The sequence below is a fragment of the Bubalus kerabau genome, chromosome 1 (genome assembly GCF_029407905.1).
Source record: "Bubalus kerabau isolate K-KA32 ecotype Philippines breed swamp buffalo chromosome 1, PCC_UOA_SB_1v2, whole genome shotgun sequence".
In the NCBI taxonomy this organism is placed as follows: Eukaryota; Metazoa; Chordata; class Mammalia; order Artiodactyla; family Bovidae; genus Bubalus; species Bubalus kerabau.
Window position 1 is genome coordinate 97,402,587 of NC_073624.1, and position 18,984 is coordinate 97,421,570.

Genomic DNA, 18,984 nt, shown 5'->3' on the forward strand with positions numbered 1-18,984 from the left:
GCTAAATCCCAGTAATGGAAAGGATAGGAAAACAATCTTTGAAATCAGCAATCTAGTTTGGGAAAGCAGATAAGGAAAATGAAACCTATAGATGTGTTCATGGCTGTTCCATGTACAGACATGCGTATCAGAACAGACCAAAAGACTGTAGGTCTCAGAGAACCCAACTGTGCCATCCATGTGAAGACGCTATAGCCCCTTTTCATATAGGGACTTATATGAAGCCAAGGCCCCAGGAACACACAGGCTGGGAAGCAAAACTGGGTTATTTGGGTGAGCCAGGTATCAGCGGGCCTCCCTACCCTCTTATGGACTAGATAACACTGGCAGCACTATATCCCATGCCCATACAAAGTCTCACATCCTCCTCAAGAGTTCTGCAGAGTTCTCATGATCTCCTCTGGCTTTGACACCCTGCCTCCTCTGAATCATGTTCTCCACCCTGTGTCTTGCATCTGTGACCTTATTTTGACTCTTTGATTTGAGCTAATTGGGGAATTTGCTCCTTCCCTTGATTTTCACACATAAAAACCACTCACCTGAGGACTCTGTGCTCTCTGTGCAGGCATGTAAGCTCAGTCTCTCAGTTGTGCCTGACTCTTTCTGACCTGTTGAGCTGTGGCCCGCCTCTGTAAGGGTAGCCAGGTGCTTTGGGTCTTTATAGCACAGTGATACAAACAACTTAAATGAAATGTAAAATGTACCTGTGTGTGCTGAAAAGTGTTTCATTCATCCTAAGTGTTGCCCAGTATATCATATTTTCTTCTCCAGATTCTGTTCCCTGCCTCTCTCAGCTTCTGTTGGTTGCCGGCAATTCCTGATGTTACCTGGTTTATTTGTAAATAATGTCACATTCTGAGGTACAGGGTGCATGTGAAACTTGGGGAGACACTATGCAACTCACTGTAATGACTCTTCCTCTGTATTTGTTGTTCTTTGGATTATTACTTACCCCACACCTCTGCCTGCACCTCTTCCGTGTGCTCCATTTCAATTTAGTTGGTGACTCACTTTAAAGCATCTCGTTGAAAATGTTGCACAAAGGTAAATATACAAATATAGAAAATTAAAAAAAAAACAACATGAAATGTGGACTGAGAAAAACATTTTTTGGCCCTTGGAGCTTCAGAAATAGATCGACATTATAGCTTATTGATATGCAGCCTTTCAATGAACTAAGATACCATATTGCTTTCATATTTGCTGAATTTCAATTTTTTGAATGATCCTCAATCACATATTTTCCTGCCTCCATATTTTTAAAACTTTTAATTGGAGGATAATTGCTTTACAATGTTGTATTAGTTTCTGCTGTACAACATGAATCAGCTATATATGCTTCCCTAGTGGCTCAGACAGTAAAGAATCTGTCTGCAATGCAGGAGATCTGGGTTCGATCCCTGCGTCAGGAAGATCCCCTGGAGAAGGAAATGCAACCCACTCCAGTATTCTTGGCTGGAGAATTCCGTGGACAGAGTAGGATAGGCTACATTCCATGGAGTCACAGAGTCAGACATGATTGAGTGACTAACATCCCTTCCCTCTTGAGCCTGCCTCCCACTTCCCTCATCCCACCCTTCTAGGTCATCGCAGAGCGCCAACCTGAGCTTCCTGTGTTCCCTTGATTTCAAGACAATGGAAGTTGATGGCTTGTTTTTTTTTAAAGCCAGTTCATAAATATGCTTTTGTGTGTTCCTGCCATGTTCAGCATTTCGTATGTGCTGATTAGCTTCTGGTGAAGCCTCTTCTCCTTGTTTCCCTTCCCTGGCTGTTTTTATGAGTCAAATCACCTGTCAAAATATGTCAGCAGCTTGCCAGCAAATAGAGTACAGGTCAGCTAAAAGCCAAAAGAAATATTAAACTAATGTTTGATTCTCAAGATGCAAATAGAGAAAGAGAGAGATGAATGAGGCAGCAAAGTACCTTACTGAGTGGCATGCACACACCTGCCTTCAGTGTGGAAGCGCCTTTCCCAGCTTTGATGTTGAGATGAAAAGAAGATGACAGAATCTGGAAGCATTTCAAGGGCTGAGAAAGCACATACTTTCAAAAAGTCTTTTCTTCTCCCAACCCTAGTAGTTCGACAGTTTCAAAAGAAAAGTTAGGAAACACCACGTAATTTTATGGCATTCTAATTGGACTTCGTATTCTGTGACACTACAGACTGGGTAGAAAACTGAAACTGCTTTCATGAAGAAATGTATTTTAATTAGTTAGATACTCCAGGGATTGTACAAGTTAGAGTCTTCGGAAATTGTTGCTGGTAAACTTGATTAAAACATCTCCCCCCTACTAATTGCAAACATGTATCACTTTAAGTTGAGAGAGCACTTTTTCATGTTATTTAATTTTCCTGGGAGCCCTGTTGTTGTTCAGCCTCTAAGTTGTGTCTGACTCTTTGTGACCCCGTGGACTGCAGCATGTCAGGCTTCCTTGTTCTTCACCACCTCCCCGAGTTTGCTCAGATTCATGGGCGCTGGTTGAGTTGGTGATGCTATCTAACCCTGTGACTAGATATAATTCCAAACTGAAGTTCAAAGAAGATGGATATCTTTCCCAAGTCCACATGATAGAGGAAAACATTGAAGTCAGTTTTCATATGCTAATTCCAATGTTTTTCCCCCTTCCAACCCTTAACATGTGGAAAGAATGGTCTAGAACTGAGTATACACTGCATGAGCAATTATTAGCATAGCTATAATAATGGTAATATTATAATAATAGTAGTAATAATAATAATGTTGTTATGAGCATGGATTTTGGAGTTAAATGTATCTAGCAGTTGTCTGGAGCATCAGGGCAACTGGGCTGTATGTCTCTAGTATCTAAGGCTAGCTCATGTAAAGCCTTCTTTACATGGTGACTGAGCTCCAAAAGCAGCAAGAGTAAAGGTGAATCCCAGTGCATAAGCAATTTTCAAGCCTCCCCTAGCATCATCTTTGCCACTGACTCATAGATCAAAGCAAGTCACATGGCCAAACCTAGATTCATGTGGTGGGGAATAGACTCCTACTTCTCCTGGGAGAAGCTTCAAAATAAATTGTTACTTCTCTCTCCACTCTCAATACTATTTTGATTGATCATGTATAGTAGAATTTGAGAAGTGTTAAGTACATATAAGATGAATGATCATGCTAGCCTTAGTCTCTTAACGACAAATCTCTCCTCTCAAGGGTGTTGAGGAAACTTGTAAGACTTAGTTATCCTTTTTCTCCTGGTTTTGGTTTAGATATTTTTAGGTTCTCCTTGAAGTTCTGCATCATCTTTTGATTCTTTTATACATCCTTTAATGACCCAAACCTGGATCGGTCACTTCATTTTGGCTCATGTTTTTAAGTATGTCACCTACAAGTGCTCACCAGGTTCAGACACTATGAATTTTGTATTTATGCTGCTTTAGTGATTTCTGTTCCTGTTTGGTATTCCATAGGATCCCCACATTATGAACTTTCTGGAGATGTGAATTCTTCATGTGTTTGCTAAAATTCTGCAAATATAAAGAAGCTGATCTTTATAACAATGGTGAGAGTGATTTAATGGATGTCCCCTGTTACAGGCTGAGTGTTGCTTTAAAGATTTCTCCCTTTCAGAACTCGATGACTCTTCTTTTCTTCACAATTCAGTGTTTTGCTGCTATAGCATTTGGAATGAATAGTTCTCCACTTGCTGTCTTATCCATAGCACTGTTATCCATACCCACTTTCCATATCCATATCCACCGTTATCCATATCCACTGCACATCCATATCCACTTTCACTGTTAAACATTTCATACCCATTCCATAAGGATTATGCTGCCTGATGAATGTGTCAGAATGGAATTTGATGCCTTTGAGAGTTTCAGAAGACCCTCTCTGCTCGGGTCCCTATTCAGACTCATCTCTTATAATTCATCCTCTTGTTTGCTGACCTTCTGTCTCTCTTCACAGCATTTGTACACTGTTGTTCTCTGTGACTGAAAGTTCTTGTCCCACCTCTTTACTTGACTAGTTTCCTCTTATCTCTCAGGTCTCCGTTTAAATGTCACTCCTAGGAGAGATTGTTTCTTTTGTTTTAAATAGCTTTATTGAGAAAAACTACATTCCAAAAATTTACCTATTTAAAATGTACAATACAATGGGTTTTAATATATTTACAGAATTTTTCAACCATCACCATAATCTAATGTTAGAATGTTTTCATCACATTAGAAAGAAACCTTAGCAGCCACTCATCATTCCCCATCCTTTCCCCCAATCCTAGGAACCATTAATAAACCTTCTGCCTGTGTAGATCTGTCTATTCTGGAAATTTCATATAAATGAAATGATACAATATACGGTGTTTGATGATTTGCTTTTTTTCACTTAGTATATGGCTTTCAAGTTGCATCGACGTAGCATGTACTAGTATTTCACTCCTTTTAGTGGCCAAATAATATTCCATTGAATGTATTGATATATACCACCTTTTGTTTCTCGTTCATTAGTTGATGGACGCTGGGGTTGTTTCCACTACTTGACTCCTATGAATAATGCTGCTGTGAACATTCATGTTCAAGTTTTTGTGTGGACATTATGGTTCATTTCCCTTGGATAGATACCAAGAGTAGAACTGCTAAGTTCTATGATAAATCTATGTTTAACTTTTCAAGGAACTTGCAGACTATTTTCTGACCATCCATTAAGAAAAAACCCATCCTCTTTCTGTTACTCTAAGTGATGACTTTATTTATTCTTAGCACCAATAACAAACTGAAATTAAACTTTTATTTATTGGGTCTGTGCAACTAGACTGTGAGTTTTATTATGGGAAGGACCGTATCTTTCTTATTCATTGCTCCACCCTCAACACTTAGTATGTACCTAGTATTTTTTGTTGTTGTTTAGTCAGTTGCTAAGTGTGTCTGACTCTTTTGCAACCCCATGGACTGTAGCCCTCTAGATTCCTCTCTCCATGGGATTTCCCAAGCAAGAATACTGGTTTGGGTTGCAATTGCCTTCTCCAGGGGATCTTCCCAACCCAAGGATCAAACCCATGTCTCCTCCATTGGAAGGTGGCTTCTTTACCACTGAGCCACCAGGGAAGCCTAGTATATAGTGAATGTTTAATAAATATTTGCTGAGTGGTTGAAGAGTGAGTGAACAAGACTTGGAACTATTTGTGTCAGGCTATTGGGTAAAGATGGTGGGATGGGGTGGCTGAGATAGACAGGATTTTAAGAGAGCCAGTCATGAAAATTATAATCAGGTTTTTTTTTTTGTTAAAAATAGAGTTATGATGCTTTGGTGTAGCAAGTAACAGAAAAATACCATTTTAAATTGGAGATAGGATGGGCTCTGGGTACAGTATAATTTAGGGCCCAGTGACATCATGAAGGACGCAGGTTATTTTCATTTCTCCGCTTGGCTATCCTAGGCATCCTTTCTTCCAAGGTAATCATCCTGGTGTCACTGCCAGTGACACTAGCTACATGAGCCTTTTCATGTCGAACAGAAAAAAAGCTTTTTTCAGTAAACTGTGAGGCCTTCCTTTCAGTGTTTTTAGGTCAGTTTAGTCACAGGAACACACTTTAACCAAAAGGGATACAAGGGAGCCATGCATCCATGGGCTTAGACTGCTCAGCATCTACCCCTGTAAATGGGATTTGACTGCATGAGCCGTGAAAAACTAAATGAACAGGAATGTGTTAGAAAGGAAGGAGAAGGTAGAGATTGAATGCTGAGTATGCCACCAGCAGTGGAGAAGACAGAATTCGATTAGAACAGTCTCTGAAAGTCTAGTCCAGTAGGAAAGAGCATGGCAAACAGTAGGATTTTCAAAGCTCTGGGGAACCCAGTGGAGAGAACAAGGGAGAAGTACTTAGGCCAGAGGCTGGAAAACTTTTTCTCTAAAGGACCAGATGGTAAATATTTTAAGCTTTGCCAGCCATACAGTCTCTGTTGCAACTAGGAACTCTGCCACTGTAGCATGGAAGCAGCAATAGCCAACATATAGACAAGTGTGCCTGGCTGTGCCCTAATAAAAATTTATTTACAAAACCAGGCAGCAGACCATATTTGGCCTGCAGGTTATATTTTGCCTATTTTTGGCCTAGACTCTGGATACTATCTGCCTAATTATCCTCACTATTAGAAAAACAGCTGAGAAATCATGCTTTCTTGAAGTTGGATTGGTATTTTCATTCTTTTATATACCTTTATTATTCAACGATACTGGTTGATTCTTCTCTAAGCTTGAAGATTAAATTTATAGATATCTAATATTTATTGGGCACCTACTATATGTCAATGGCAACCCACTCCAGTACTCTTGCCTTGAAAATCCCATGGATGGAGGAGCCTGGTAGGCTGCAGTCCATGGGGTCGCGAAGAGTCGGACACGACTGAGCGACTTCACTTTCACTTTTCACTTTCATGCATTGGAGAAGGAAATGGCAACCCACTCCAGTGTTCTTGCCTGGAGAATCCCAGGGACGGCGGAAGCTAGTGGGCTTCCATCTGTGGGGTCGCACAGAGTCGGACACGACTGAAGTGACTTAGTAGTAGTAGTAGTAGTAGTAGTACTATATGTCAGGCCCATTTGTATTTTACTCTTTGTCTAATTGCTTTCTCGCTGCTTTCAAGATTTTCTGTTCACCATTGGCTTTTAACAGTTTGCCTCTGATGTGTGCAGGTGTGAATCTCTTTTGAGTTTATTTTACTTGGAATTTTTTGAGCTGCTTTGATGTACAGATTAATGTTTTTCATAAAACTTGAGACTTTTAGGCCATTATTATTTTTATTTTTCTGCCCATTTTTCTCTACTCTTTCTGGTATACCCATCACATGTATGTGTGTCAGTGAATTTAATAGTGTCTATAGGACTCTGCAAGGAGATCCAACCAGTCCATTCTGAAGGAGATCAGGCCTGGGATTTCTTTGGAAGGAATGATGCTAAAGCTGAAACTCCAGTACTTTGGCCACCTCATGCGAAGAGTTGACTCATTGGAAAAGACTCTGATGCTGGGAGGGACTGGGGGCAAGAGGAGAAGGGGACGACAGAGGATGAGATGTCTGGATGGCATCACCGACTCGATGGACGTGAGTCTCAGTAAACTCCGGGAGGTGGTGATGGACAGGGAGGCCTGGTGTGCTGCGATTCATGGGGTCGCAAAGAGTCGGACACGACTGAGCGACTGATCCGATCTGATCCGATAGGACTCTGGTCCCATCACTTCACGGGAAATAGATGGGAAACAGTGGAAACAGTGTCAGACTTTATTTTGGGGGGCTCCAAAATCACTGCAGATGGTGACTGCAGCCATGAAATTAAAAGACGCTTATTCCTTGGAAGGAAAGTTATGACCAACCTAGATATCATATTCAAAAGCAGAGACATTACTTTGCCAACAAAGGTCTGGCTAGTCAAGGCTATGGTTTTTCCTGTGGTCATGTATAGATGTGAGAGTTGGACTGTGAAGAAAGCTGAGTGCCAAAGAATTGATGGTTTTGAACTGTGGTGTTGGAGAAGACTCTTGAGAGTCCCTTGGACTGCAAGGAGATCCAACCAGTCAATTCTGAAGGAGATTGGTCCTGGGTGTTCTTTGGAAGGACTGATGCTAAAGCTGAAGCTCCAGTACTTTGGCCACCTGATGCGAAGAGTTGACTCATTGGAAAAGACTCTGATGCTGGGAGGGATTGGGGGCAGGAGGAGAAGGGGACGACAGAGGATGAGGTGGCTGGATAGCATCACCGACTCGATGGACGTGGGTTTGAGTGAACTCCAGGAGTTGGTGATGGACAGGGAGGCCTGGCGTGCTGCAATTCATGGGGTCGCCAAGAGTCGGACATGACTGAGTGACTGAACTGAACTGAACTGATAGGACTCTCAGACTCTGTTTTTCTTCACTTTTCTTTTCTCTCTGTTCTGCAGACTCGATAATCTCTACTGAGCTATCATCAGGTTCACTGATTCTTCTCTTGCTAGTTCAGATAGGCTGTTGGCCCCCTCTATTGAATCTGTCACTTTTACTACTGTACTTTAAATTCCAGAATGTCTATTAAGCTTTTAATTTCTGTCTCTTTGTTGCTATTCTCTATTTGAATAAATCATTGACATCATATTTTCTTTTAATTAAAAACGTTTTCCTTTAGTTTAAAAAAATATAATAGGTGCTTTAAAGTCTGATAAATCCAACATCTGGGCCCCATAATGAAAGCTTCTATTTTCTACTTTTTTCCTGTGTATGGATCACATTTTTCTTTTACTTTGCACGTCTGATAATCTTTTTACTAAAAACTGGACATTTTAGATAATATATTGTAATGACACTGGTTTTGATCCCCTCCACCTTCCAGAAGTGTATCTTGCTTAATTTTGTCTCTCACAAAAAAAGCCCTATTTGGTGATACAATGTGTAACTCACCCAGAAAAAAAATAACTCTGAGACACAGTTCCCTTATGGGAGCTAGCTTTTCCTAGTTTTGGCACATAGTCCAAATGAGTACACCTAAAAGAGGCATGATATATAATGACACTTTGGTCAGTGTAGAAATAATGAATTGGCTGAGAAGGTCTAACTAAGCCTATAGGATAGTGATAAACTCCATAAAATCCTCTACAGTATACTAATATAAACTACTAGGATGTTCAAGGAATCTGAGAGCTCAAAATATTTATTTATTTTTGGCTGTACTGAATATTTGCGTCTGCGTATGGGCTTTCTCTAGTTGCCGCGAGCGGGGCTACTTTCCCGTTGCAGGGCAAGGGCCTCCCGTTGCTGTGGCTTCTCTTGTCGTGCAGCACAGGCTCTAGGAGGGTGGGCTCAGTAGCTGTGAAATGTGGGCTTAATTGTTCTGCAGCATGTGGGATCTTCCCAGACCAAAGATTGATTCAGTCTCCCCTGCATGTCAAGGTGGATTTTTTAACCACCGGACTACCAGGGAAGCCCCTCAAAATATTAATATATAATTTTCTGTCCAATATTGCATAGTTAAAGTATATGTTATTTCTCTTTTGCCTGCAAGAAAACTGGACCTAAACCTGACATTCCTTGTTCACAATTTTATGAAATATTTTAAAAATTTCCCTTGTCATTTAAGTAATATTAAATTAAAAATAAAAGCTATAATAAAAAAAAATAGTGGTTGATACAAAGGTGGGCCATGTGATTTCTGAGATCTCATTTAGGGCTAAGTTACAGACAGACTAATAGATTTATAAGTCAACAAAGTTAGAATTGAAATAAAAGTACATCCCAAGTCTTCACTTTCTGGGCAGATGCCAGAATGTTCAGTGCCCTGGCCAGACTTTAGTATTGCCCAAGAATGAAGTTTATGCCAAGAAAATGTCCCCCTGAATATTTGTTACATGAAATTAAGTGTCCAAGATGAGGATTATATATGCAAAACAAACTAGGAAGTAATTTTCCTCCACTTGCCCCTCTAGAGTGGTCCCCTTCCTCATCCCCTCCCTGTCTTCCTTGATGACAGTAGCAGATTAATACAACACCATCTGTTAGTGGTATTTTGGGAATTCACAGAAGCCCAAAACACTATGCCTCATGGATAAGTCCTGCCCCTGTGTAATTTCATCCTGGGCACCATAGACCGTTCCTTGGCACAGGGTACAGTCTGCTTTCAGCAGAACTGAAGGCTCTGAAAAAGAGAAGGCAAAAACAAACCAAAAAAGTTGCTTCCAAAGGGAATTCATTATCTGTTAGTGATCTTTTAAACCAGTCCCCTCCCCCTTCTTATTTTTTTACTTTTGGTAATCTTTTATTTAGTAAACTGGGCAGTGGATATGGCTATTCATTTTATGCTTTATAAATTTTATATGTCTTAAATGTTGTATGTTACATTTCTTTTTTGTAATTGTAATTTTTAAAAACTTTTATTTTGTATTTAACAAACAGTGTTAGGTTTTGTTTTCGGGTGAACAGTGAAGGGATTCAACCATACACATACATGTATCCATTCTCCTCCAAACTGCCCTCCCATTCAGACTGCCACACAACATTAAGCAGAATTCCCCGTGCCATATAGTAGGCCTTTGTTAAACCAATCCCCCTTTTGCATATCTGTCATCTCACCAAAGGGGATTCTTGCTGAGAAGGCTCGGAAGCTTGCATCAGCGGGAAGATGAGTAAGAGAGGAGTGTGGACTGGGACCCTTGCTGCCAGGATTCAGTGTGCAGGGAAGCACTGTGCCAGCAGGGGACAGCTGCCTTAGCTAGAGCTCCTCCTACGTTGCATGATGAGACTGCTCACAGAAATGAGAACAGCTCAAGGCTGGGTTGCCCATGCTGAGAGGCTAAGCTATTCAAGAAAGTGATGCTCTCTAGGTGTCCAAGGCATGGGATTTCCATTTCTGCTTTTTTCATTGGTTTTGTCACTATACCCCTCCAGCCCACCTGTTAGACTGCATATTTGATTAAGCCAAAAGCACCTCTTTTATACAAGGAACTATTATTCTTTCATTAGATGATGAGCCCCTCTATAGGACTTCACATTAGGCTGTGGATATTCTGTGAACATCCTTCAGCTTCTGTTTTCTCATCTGGGAAAGAGAAACCATAATGGCTATAAATGGACTTGTGAGACTTATGTGAGACTTAATAAAAACAACACTTCTTGAAAACTTACAAGCTGTCTAGCTTTGTTTGAAGTGCTTTACATATATTAGATCATTTAGTACTAACAAACAACAGCTCTATGAGGTGGGTGCTGTTGTTATCGCTATTTTAAGACAAGGGAACTGAGCCACAGAAAGGTTGAGAAATATGCCCATGTTCATACAATTAGGAAATGGAAGAGCTAGGTTCAATACCTTTAACAGTCTAGCTCTATAGAGGTTATAATCATTATGTAACACTGCCTTGTCTAGTAGTTAAGACTCTGCTTCCAGTGCAGGGGCCATGGGTTTGATCCCTGGTCAGTTCAGTCCAGTTCAGTTGCTCAGTCATGTCCGACTCTTTGAGACCCCATGAATCGCAGCACGCCAGGCCTCTCTGTCCATCACCAACTCCCAAAGTCCACCCAAACCCATGTCCATTGAGTCAGTAATGCCATCCAACCATCTCATCCTCTGTCGTCCCCTTCTCCTCCTGCCCCCAATCCCTCCCAGCATCAGAGTCTTTTCCAATGAGTCAACTCTTTGCATGAGGTAGCCAAAGTACTGGAGTTTCAGCTTTAGCATCATTCCTTCCAAACAACACCCAAGGCTGATCTCCTCTAGAATGGGCTGGTTGGATCTCCTTGCAGTCCAAGGGACTCTCAAGAGTCTTCTCCAACACCACAGTTCAAAAGCATCAATTCTTCAGCGCTCAGCTTTCTTTATAGTCCAACTCTCACATCCGTACATGACCACAGGAAAAACCATAGCCTTGACTAGACAGACCTTTGTTGGCAAAGTGATGTCCCTGCTTTTTAATATGCTGTCTAGGTTGGTCATAACTTTCCTTCCAAGGAATAAGCGTCTTTTAATTTCATGGCAAGACGATGCTGTGAAAGTGCTGCACTCAATATGCCAGCAAATTTGGAAAACTCAGCAGTGGCCACAGGACCGGAAAAGGTCAGTTTTCATTCCAATCCCAAATAAAGGCAATGCCAAAGAATGCTCAAACTACCGCACAGTTGCACTCATCTCACACGCTAGTAAAGTAATGCTCAAAATTCTCCAAGCCAGGCTTCAGCAATATGTGAACCGTGAACTTCCAGATGTTCAAGCTGGTTTTAGAAAAGGCAGAGGAACCAGAGATCAAATTGCCAACATCTGCTGGATCATGGAAAAAGCAAGAGAGTTCCAGAAAAACATCTATTTCTGCTTTATTGACTCTGCCAAAGCCTTTGACTGTGTGGATCACAATAAATTGTGGAAAATTCTGAAAGAGATGGGAATACCAGACCACCTGACCTGCCTCTTGAGAAATCTGTATGCAGGTCAGGAAGCAACAGTTAGAACTGGACATGAAACAACAGACTAGTTCCAAATAAGAAAAGGAGTATGTCAAGGCTGTATATTGTCACCCTGTTTATTTAACTTATATACAGAGTACATCATGAGAAACGCTGGACTGGAAGAAACACAAGCTGGAATCAAGATTGCTGGGAGAAATATCAATAACCTCAGATATGCCGATGACACCACCCTTATGGCAAAAAGTGAAGAGGAACTAAAAAGCCTCTTGATGAAAGTGAAAGTGGAGAGTGAAAAAGTTGGCTTAAAGCTCAACATTCAGAAAATGAAGATCATGGCATCCGGTCCCACCACTTCATGGGAAATAGATGGAGAAACAGTGGAAACAGTGTCAGACTTTATTTTCTGGGGCTCCAAAATCACTACAGATGGTGACTGCAGCCATGAAATTAAAAGACACTTACTCCTTGGAAGGAAAGTTATGACCAACCTAGATAGCACATTCGTGGTGGATTCATTTTGATATTTGGCAAAACTAATACAATTATATAAAGTTTAAAAATAAAATAAAATAAAATAAAAAACAAAAAAACAAAAGCAGAGACATTACTTTGCCAACAAAGGTCCGTCTAGTCAAGGCTATGGTTTCTCCTGTGGTCATGTATGGATGTGAGAGTTGGACTGTGAAGAAAGCTGAGCACCGAAGAATTGATGCTTTTGAACTGTGGTGTTGGAGAAGACTCTTGAGAGTCCCTTGGACTGCAAGGAGATCCAACCAGCCCATTCTGAAGGAGATCAGCCCTGGGATTTCTTTGGAAGGAATGATGCTAAAGCTGAAACTCCAGTACTTTGGCCACCTCATGCAAAGAGTTGACTCATTGGAAAAGACTCTGATGCTGGGAGGGATTGGGGGCAGGAGGAGAAGGGGACGACAGAGGATGAGATGGCTGGATGGCATCACTGACTTGATGGACGTGCGTCTGAGTGAACTCCGGGAGTTGGTGATGGACAGGGAGGCCTAGGGTGCTGCGATTCATGGGGTCGTAAAGAGTTGGACACGACTGAGCGACTGATCTGATCTGATCTGAATTTCATGGCTGCAATCACCATCTGCACTGATTTTGGAGCCCCAAAAAATAAAGTCTGACACTGTTTCCACTGTTTCCCCATCTATTTCCCATGAAGTGATGGGACAGGATGCCATGATCTTCGTTTTCTGAATGTTGAGCTTTAAGCCAACTTTTTCACTCTCCTCTTTCACTTTCATGAACAGGCTCTTTAATTCCTCTTCACTTTTTGCCATAAGGGTGGTGTCATCGGCATATCTGAGGTTATTGATATTTCTCCCGGCAATCTTGATTCCAACTTGTGCTTCCTCCAGCCCAGCATTTCTCATGATGTACTCTGTATATAAGTTAAATAAACAGGGTGACAATATACAGCCTTGACATACTCCTTTTCCTATTTGGAACCAGTCTGTTGTTCCATGTCCAGTTCTAACTGTTGCTTCCTGACCTGCATACAGATTTCTCAAGAGGCAGGTCAGGTGGTCTGGTATTCCCATCTCTTTCAGAATTTTCCACAGTTTATTGTGATCCACACAGTTAAAGGCTTTGGCATAGTCAATAAAGCAGAAATAGATGTTTTTCTGGAACTCTCTTGCTTTTTCCATGATCCAGCAGACGTTGGCAATTTGATCTCTGGCTCCTCTGCCTTTTCTAAAACCAGCTTGAACATCTGGAAGTTCACGGTTCACATATTGCTGAAGCCTGGCTTGGAGAATTTTGAGCATTACTTTACTAGCGTGTGAGATGAGTGCAACTGTGCGGTAGTTTGAGCATTCTTTGGCATTGCCTTTCTTTGGGATTGGAATGAAAACTGACCTTTTCCGGTCCTGTGGCCACTGCTGAGTTTTCCAAATTTGCTGGCATATTGAGTGCAGCACTTTCACAGCATCCTCTTTCAGGATTTGGAATAGCTCAACTGGAATTCCATCACCTCCACTAGCTTTGTAGTGATGTCTAAGGCCCCCTTGACTTCGCATTTCAGGATGTCTGGCTCTAGGTGAGTGATCACACCATCATGATTATCTGGGTTGTGAAGATCTTTTTTGTACAGTTCTTCTGTGTATTCTTGCCACAGTCAGGGAATTAAGATTATACATGCTGGGTGGTGCAGCCAAAAATAAATAAATAAGTAAAAATAAAAGTATGTATATAAGGCTTGGCACATAGTAGGCTCCAAATAAATGTAATCTAGCAAGATAATTATAATCACAAGACTGAAAATCTCCTGAGTGCCGTGATATCACCTCATGCTGAGCATACCTTGACACCTAACAGTCCCTAAACCGTATCTTGCATTTAATAATTGGCCATTATGCATTTGTTTAATTGAATCCATTTTATCAGTGCAATTTATACTTCTTTTCTGTGCCAGGTGCTATTGCTGAGAAGAAGGAAAACACAAAGATGATCTAGACATGAACATAGTGTGATGCTATTCATCCAGAAAAGATAATATAATAAAATGCTAGACTGCATTAATAGACATATATAGGGAAGGTAAAATTGACACCTCCCTGTTTCTCACTACACAAATTCTATCTATCCAAATTTAGATGGTTCTTGAATATATGCATGTGTATCCATCTCTCTCACTCCTGCCCTAGACCAAGCTGCCATCCTCTCTCCTGGACCACTGATATGACCACTCAACTGGTACCCAGCATTTAGTTTGGTTCCTCACCAATCTGTTTGATCATGTCACCTCATTGCTTTGTTATTAAACCCTTATATGATTTGTTACTTGTAAGATAAAATTCAAGATACAGCATAGGAATATCTGCATATCCAGTCCTGCTGATCACTCCAGCCTTATTTGCACCACTCTGGACTCTAGCCACATTGTTTTTGTTTTTAATATTTATTTCTTAGGCTGTGCTGAGTCTTAAATTCAGCATTAGAATTCTTCATTGCAGCATGTGGGGATCTAGATCCCTGACTAAGGATTGAACCTGGCCCCCCTGCTTTGGGAGCGAGGAGTTTTAGCCACCGGACCATCAGGGAAGTCGCTAGCCACACTGCTTTCTCTAAGTCCTTTGAGTGCACTGTGCTCAACAGCTTCCTCATAGCCTTTTGTATATGTATTTTTTGCATCCAGTTGCAACACAGTTCTATGTCAGCTGTCCACCCAACTCAATCAGCCAGAGCCAAGGCATTGGGACCACATGGCGTGATAATCATGGCTGGAGAGCCCATTTCCATGACTCTCTAGATGGGGAGCGGTGAATGGGAGGGGATGTGTCTCAGAGAAGGGAAATTTTGATCAGCTGAGATGTATATACCAGCCTTGTCTTCAAGGAAGATATTTAGGCAGAGGCAAGGTGACCACCCACCAGGAATGTGATAGAAGGGAGTCCTGTACTCTTAAAAGCTGTAACCTGATGATGTCTGTCATCTCAGCCAAATCAATAAGTCCATCCATTTTTTTGTTCTAAATGAGATACATTTCTGTCTTTTTCATAGCCAAGTAATATCAATGATGTTTAATCAGGATGGAGGCATGATGCTCAGCAAAAAAGGAACCACTGTGAGGGAATGGATATGGCCTTCAAAGGGAAAACTTGACGATCCAGTTGAAATTTGGGTATTATTTTACAATTTATCATTCTTTTGATCATTTTTATTCTGTAACAGTCATTTAATTTGAGTTTCTAAAATAAACTATTGGGAGTAGGAGGATTAAGAGGTCTGAATTATTCAGTTTAGTGGTCTACACTAGCCAGTTGATCTGATAATTTTTATTTCAGTTCTTTACTTCACTTGGTCCTTTTTTAAAATGGATTTGTCTTTGTTCAGCAGCAGTAGTTTTAAAAAGTTATTACTATAAAAGCATTTCATGCCTACTAAAAAAACATTTTAAAGGGGACAGCCTTTATGCTGGGCCAGAAGACTATTGCCAAATGGGACTGTGGGTCTAAGCTTGCTATATTTTATGATTTTTTTAGAAGTCATAAATTCAGGTTTTTTAACGAAATATCCTGATATTTTAAAGTTGGCAATTAGCTCAAACTCTGAGAATACTAAACCAAACATTTCTGAGCTATCAGTCTGAAACTTCTGGGCTAGACTTTCTCTGTTCACATATAGTTACTGTGTGTGTGTGTGTGTGTGTGTGTGTGTGTGCATGGACTGCACTTTGCATCCAGGGCAATTGCATATGCTGTGCTGGTGGTGTCCTGCACAGCCAACCTCAGTAGCACCACAGACATACAGAGCTGTGCTGTCCAGTGTGGCAGCCACAGCCATCCGTGGTTATGGAACCCTTGAAATACATTGTGAATGTAAACCACACACAAGATTTCAAAGACTTAATACAAAACAGAGAATGTAAAATATCACGAATCGTTTTTACATCATTATATACTTAAATGTGAATTCTTGAATATATTTGTCTATAAAATAGTATTAAAATTAATTTCACCTGCCCTTTATTCATTTTAATGTGACTACTAGAAAATTTTAAATTACTTATGTGGGTCATATTGTATTTCTACTGGACAGGCATGAAAAGTACCTCCAGGTCTGTCCTACACAATTTACAAAATCCATGGTATCATCCTATATATACTATTCAGACAGTTATTTTAAAAGAGGTCTGCTCCGTTCTAGAGAGTTAGGGAAGTAAAGAGCAGGTAAAGAAACTGTACCAGGTAAGCCTGTATATGAAAGCTTCCTGACAGTCAGGAATCAGGGTTTCCTTACTCTTTTTTTCTAAAAACTCAGGGTTGCAATGGGATAGATTATTCAATTGAAATTACTCCAGCTGGCAGCCTTCAGGAAACAAGGGAGTATAACTTGTAACCAAATAAAAGTCCTTGCATGCTTAATGCAGCTGACTCAATAAGGACACCTCATCTGTAGCAAGCCTTTTATTTATTTTTTTTTAATTTTATTTTATTTTTAAACTTTACATAATTGTATTAGTTTTGCCAAATATCAAAATGAATCTGCCACAGGTAGCAAGCCTTTTAAATTTGCTCTACAAATCTGCAGATATTCATTTGAGCTTTAAGAAGTTGTTCATTTGTCATTAGTTTTCCATTCTCACTTACAAAATACCTCCAACTTTAATAAGTTTCACAGTAATATAAAGGCTCATAAAACTTTTAAGGACTTGGCAGGTATAAAGTACTTTTCTCAACATCAAGGGAATCAGTTGTTACCAAGTGCATCTTTTCGGTGAGATTGTCTGTGTCTCAGACTAGAATTAGGGCTCAGAAGTACTTGTAAACTGACCCAGCATTTTTGCAATTGAAAACGAATCTTTCTCTATAAGACATAATTACATTAATTCCAAATAATTTCTCCCCACTTCTCTTTCTTCTCTCAATAAATCAAGCACCAATGAATTGGCAGTACCAAAACCTAAACCTCACTTCTGACTTAATGGAATTAGACTGAAGCTGTTTGTGAATATTGGTCTGAAATATCCTTCTGTGCATCATGTAAATATCTATGATTTCCACCTGAATTATGAGAATGAGAATTCTGGGCAGGAATTAACAATCCTTTCTCTTGCCCCCAGGTGAATAAGTTTATTACCGTGAAGATTTCTGGGCGCTTGGCCATCACCTTGGTCTACAAATGGCATCCCCAAAGTATAAGTCTATCTCTGGCACCCGTAAAATGCAAACCTTTTCCTCCACAGTTACCTGAGGCGGTAGGTCCAGCAGTTTCATTAATCATCTTCATGTTATCGCCTCAGCACAGACCAGAGCAGAACAGTATTGACTCAGTTTAGTATTGCCTGGTGATTTCTATTAATCAATAAGGATTGTGGCATCTTGGCTAGTTAAAAATCCTTCCATGACTGTTCATTGACCTCATCTGAGAAATAACTGAAAGTTTGAGATGGGGAGAAGTTAGAATGGTAGAAGTAGGAGTAAGAAGAACACTTAGTTTCTTCTAAGGCAGTGATTCCTGAGCTTTGGAGAATTAATTTCTGGTGTCCTAATCAGTTGCACTGCTTGCATTTATATAATCTATGATTTCTTTAAAATGGTGTGACACTTGTTTTTTCTAAAGTGAAATATAATAAGTCAATTTAAGTTCACTTTTTTAAAGCATATAAACATTCCAAAGGAACTTGGAGATGTTAGAGCATTGTTAAATCTATGGCTCAGAATAACTTGACCATTTCACAATTGCACAAAATCTCTGTTGAGGAATTTTAGGTTAAAGCTTTTGTTTCTCAAGAAGTGAGATAAAACATTACTATCTCCAATTTCATGTAGTTAAGCAGTGAGCTAGCTTGATTGATTTTGATCAAAACTTTTGACATTTTTTTCAATTTTTGAGTGCATTTGTGTTAATGGTACACATATTACAGAACATGTATGAACACATATAAAATATCTTTATTTTTAGGGACAGGCATCAAAACTATGTTACTATGTTACTCATGGTAATAAAATTACCATGGTTATTTCACATATGCTTAAGCTTTATAATTTTTGCATAGTGTCTTTATGTCAAGTTTCTTGCCTCCCTGGGTTTTATGAGCCATGTCACCTGAAAACAGCTTACAATCTCTCTCAGTTATTCCAAGATGTCAATACTCTGTCCGAAGAAGCCAGGAAGCTATTCAAGGCCTACAAAGTGAAGTGCAAGCAAATGAAATGCATAACACAGAACAAAGATGTAAGTGCAAAATAGTCACTATTTTAATATTTCAGGAAAATAAGGACATCGATTTTCATATTATTCTAGTGTTATTTTTCTCTTCTGACGTAGTCTTAGAAAAAGAGTCAAAGAATTCAGCTATTGAACACAGATAGGCCCATTTATCTGGAAGGAGCATATGCTGACTTTACTTGTATTTAACTTTTTAAAAAAAAATCTTAACCATTTTTGTATGTGCATTTCAGTGGCGTAAGTACATTCATATTGTTGTGCAACCTTGTCATCACCACCATCCATCTCCAGAACTTTTTCATTTTGCCAAACTGAAACTATGTACCCATTAAACAATCCCCCCTTTCTCCCCTCTCCCAGGCTCTGCCAGCTGCCATTCTACTTTCTATCTCTATGACTTCAGTTCAGCT

At 40.1% G+C, this 18,984-nt stretch overlaps 1 protein-coding gene across 1 annotated transcript in view; it reads left to right on the top strand.

Annotated features, from left to right (window-relative positions):
• The first annotated feature begins 15,419 nt into the window (after positions 1–15,419).
• The window catches only part of LOC129652714 (uncharacterized protein C3orf20 homolog), a 79,354-nt gene continuing 75,789 nt past the window's right edge, over positions 15,420–18,984 (top strand). Inside the window, exons 1-2 of the mRNA XM_055581662.1 lie at positions 15,420–15,524; positions 17,466–17,600. Coding sequence (XP_055437637.1) covers positions 15,420–15,524; positions 17,466–17,600 — 240 coding nt within the window. The remainder of the gene's footprint in view (positions 15,525–17,465; positions 17,601–18,984) is intronic.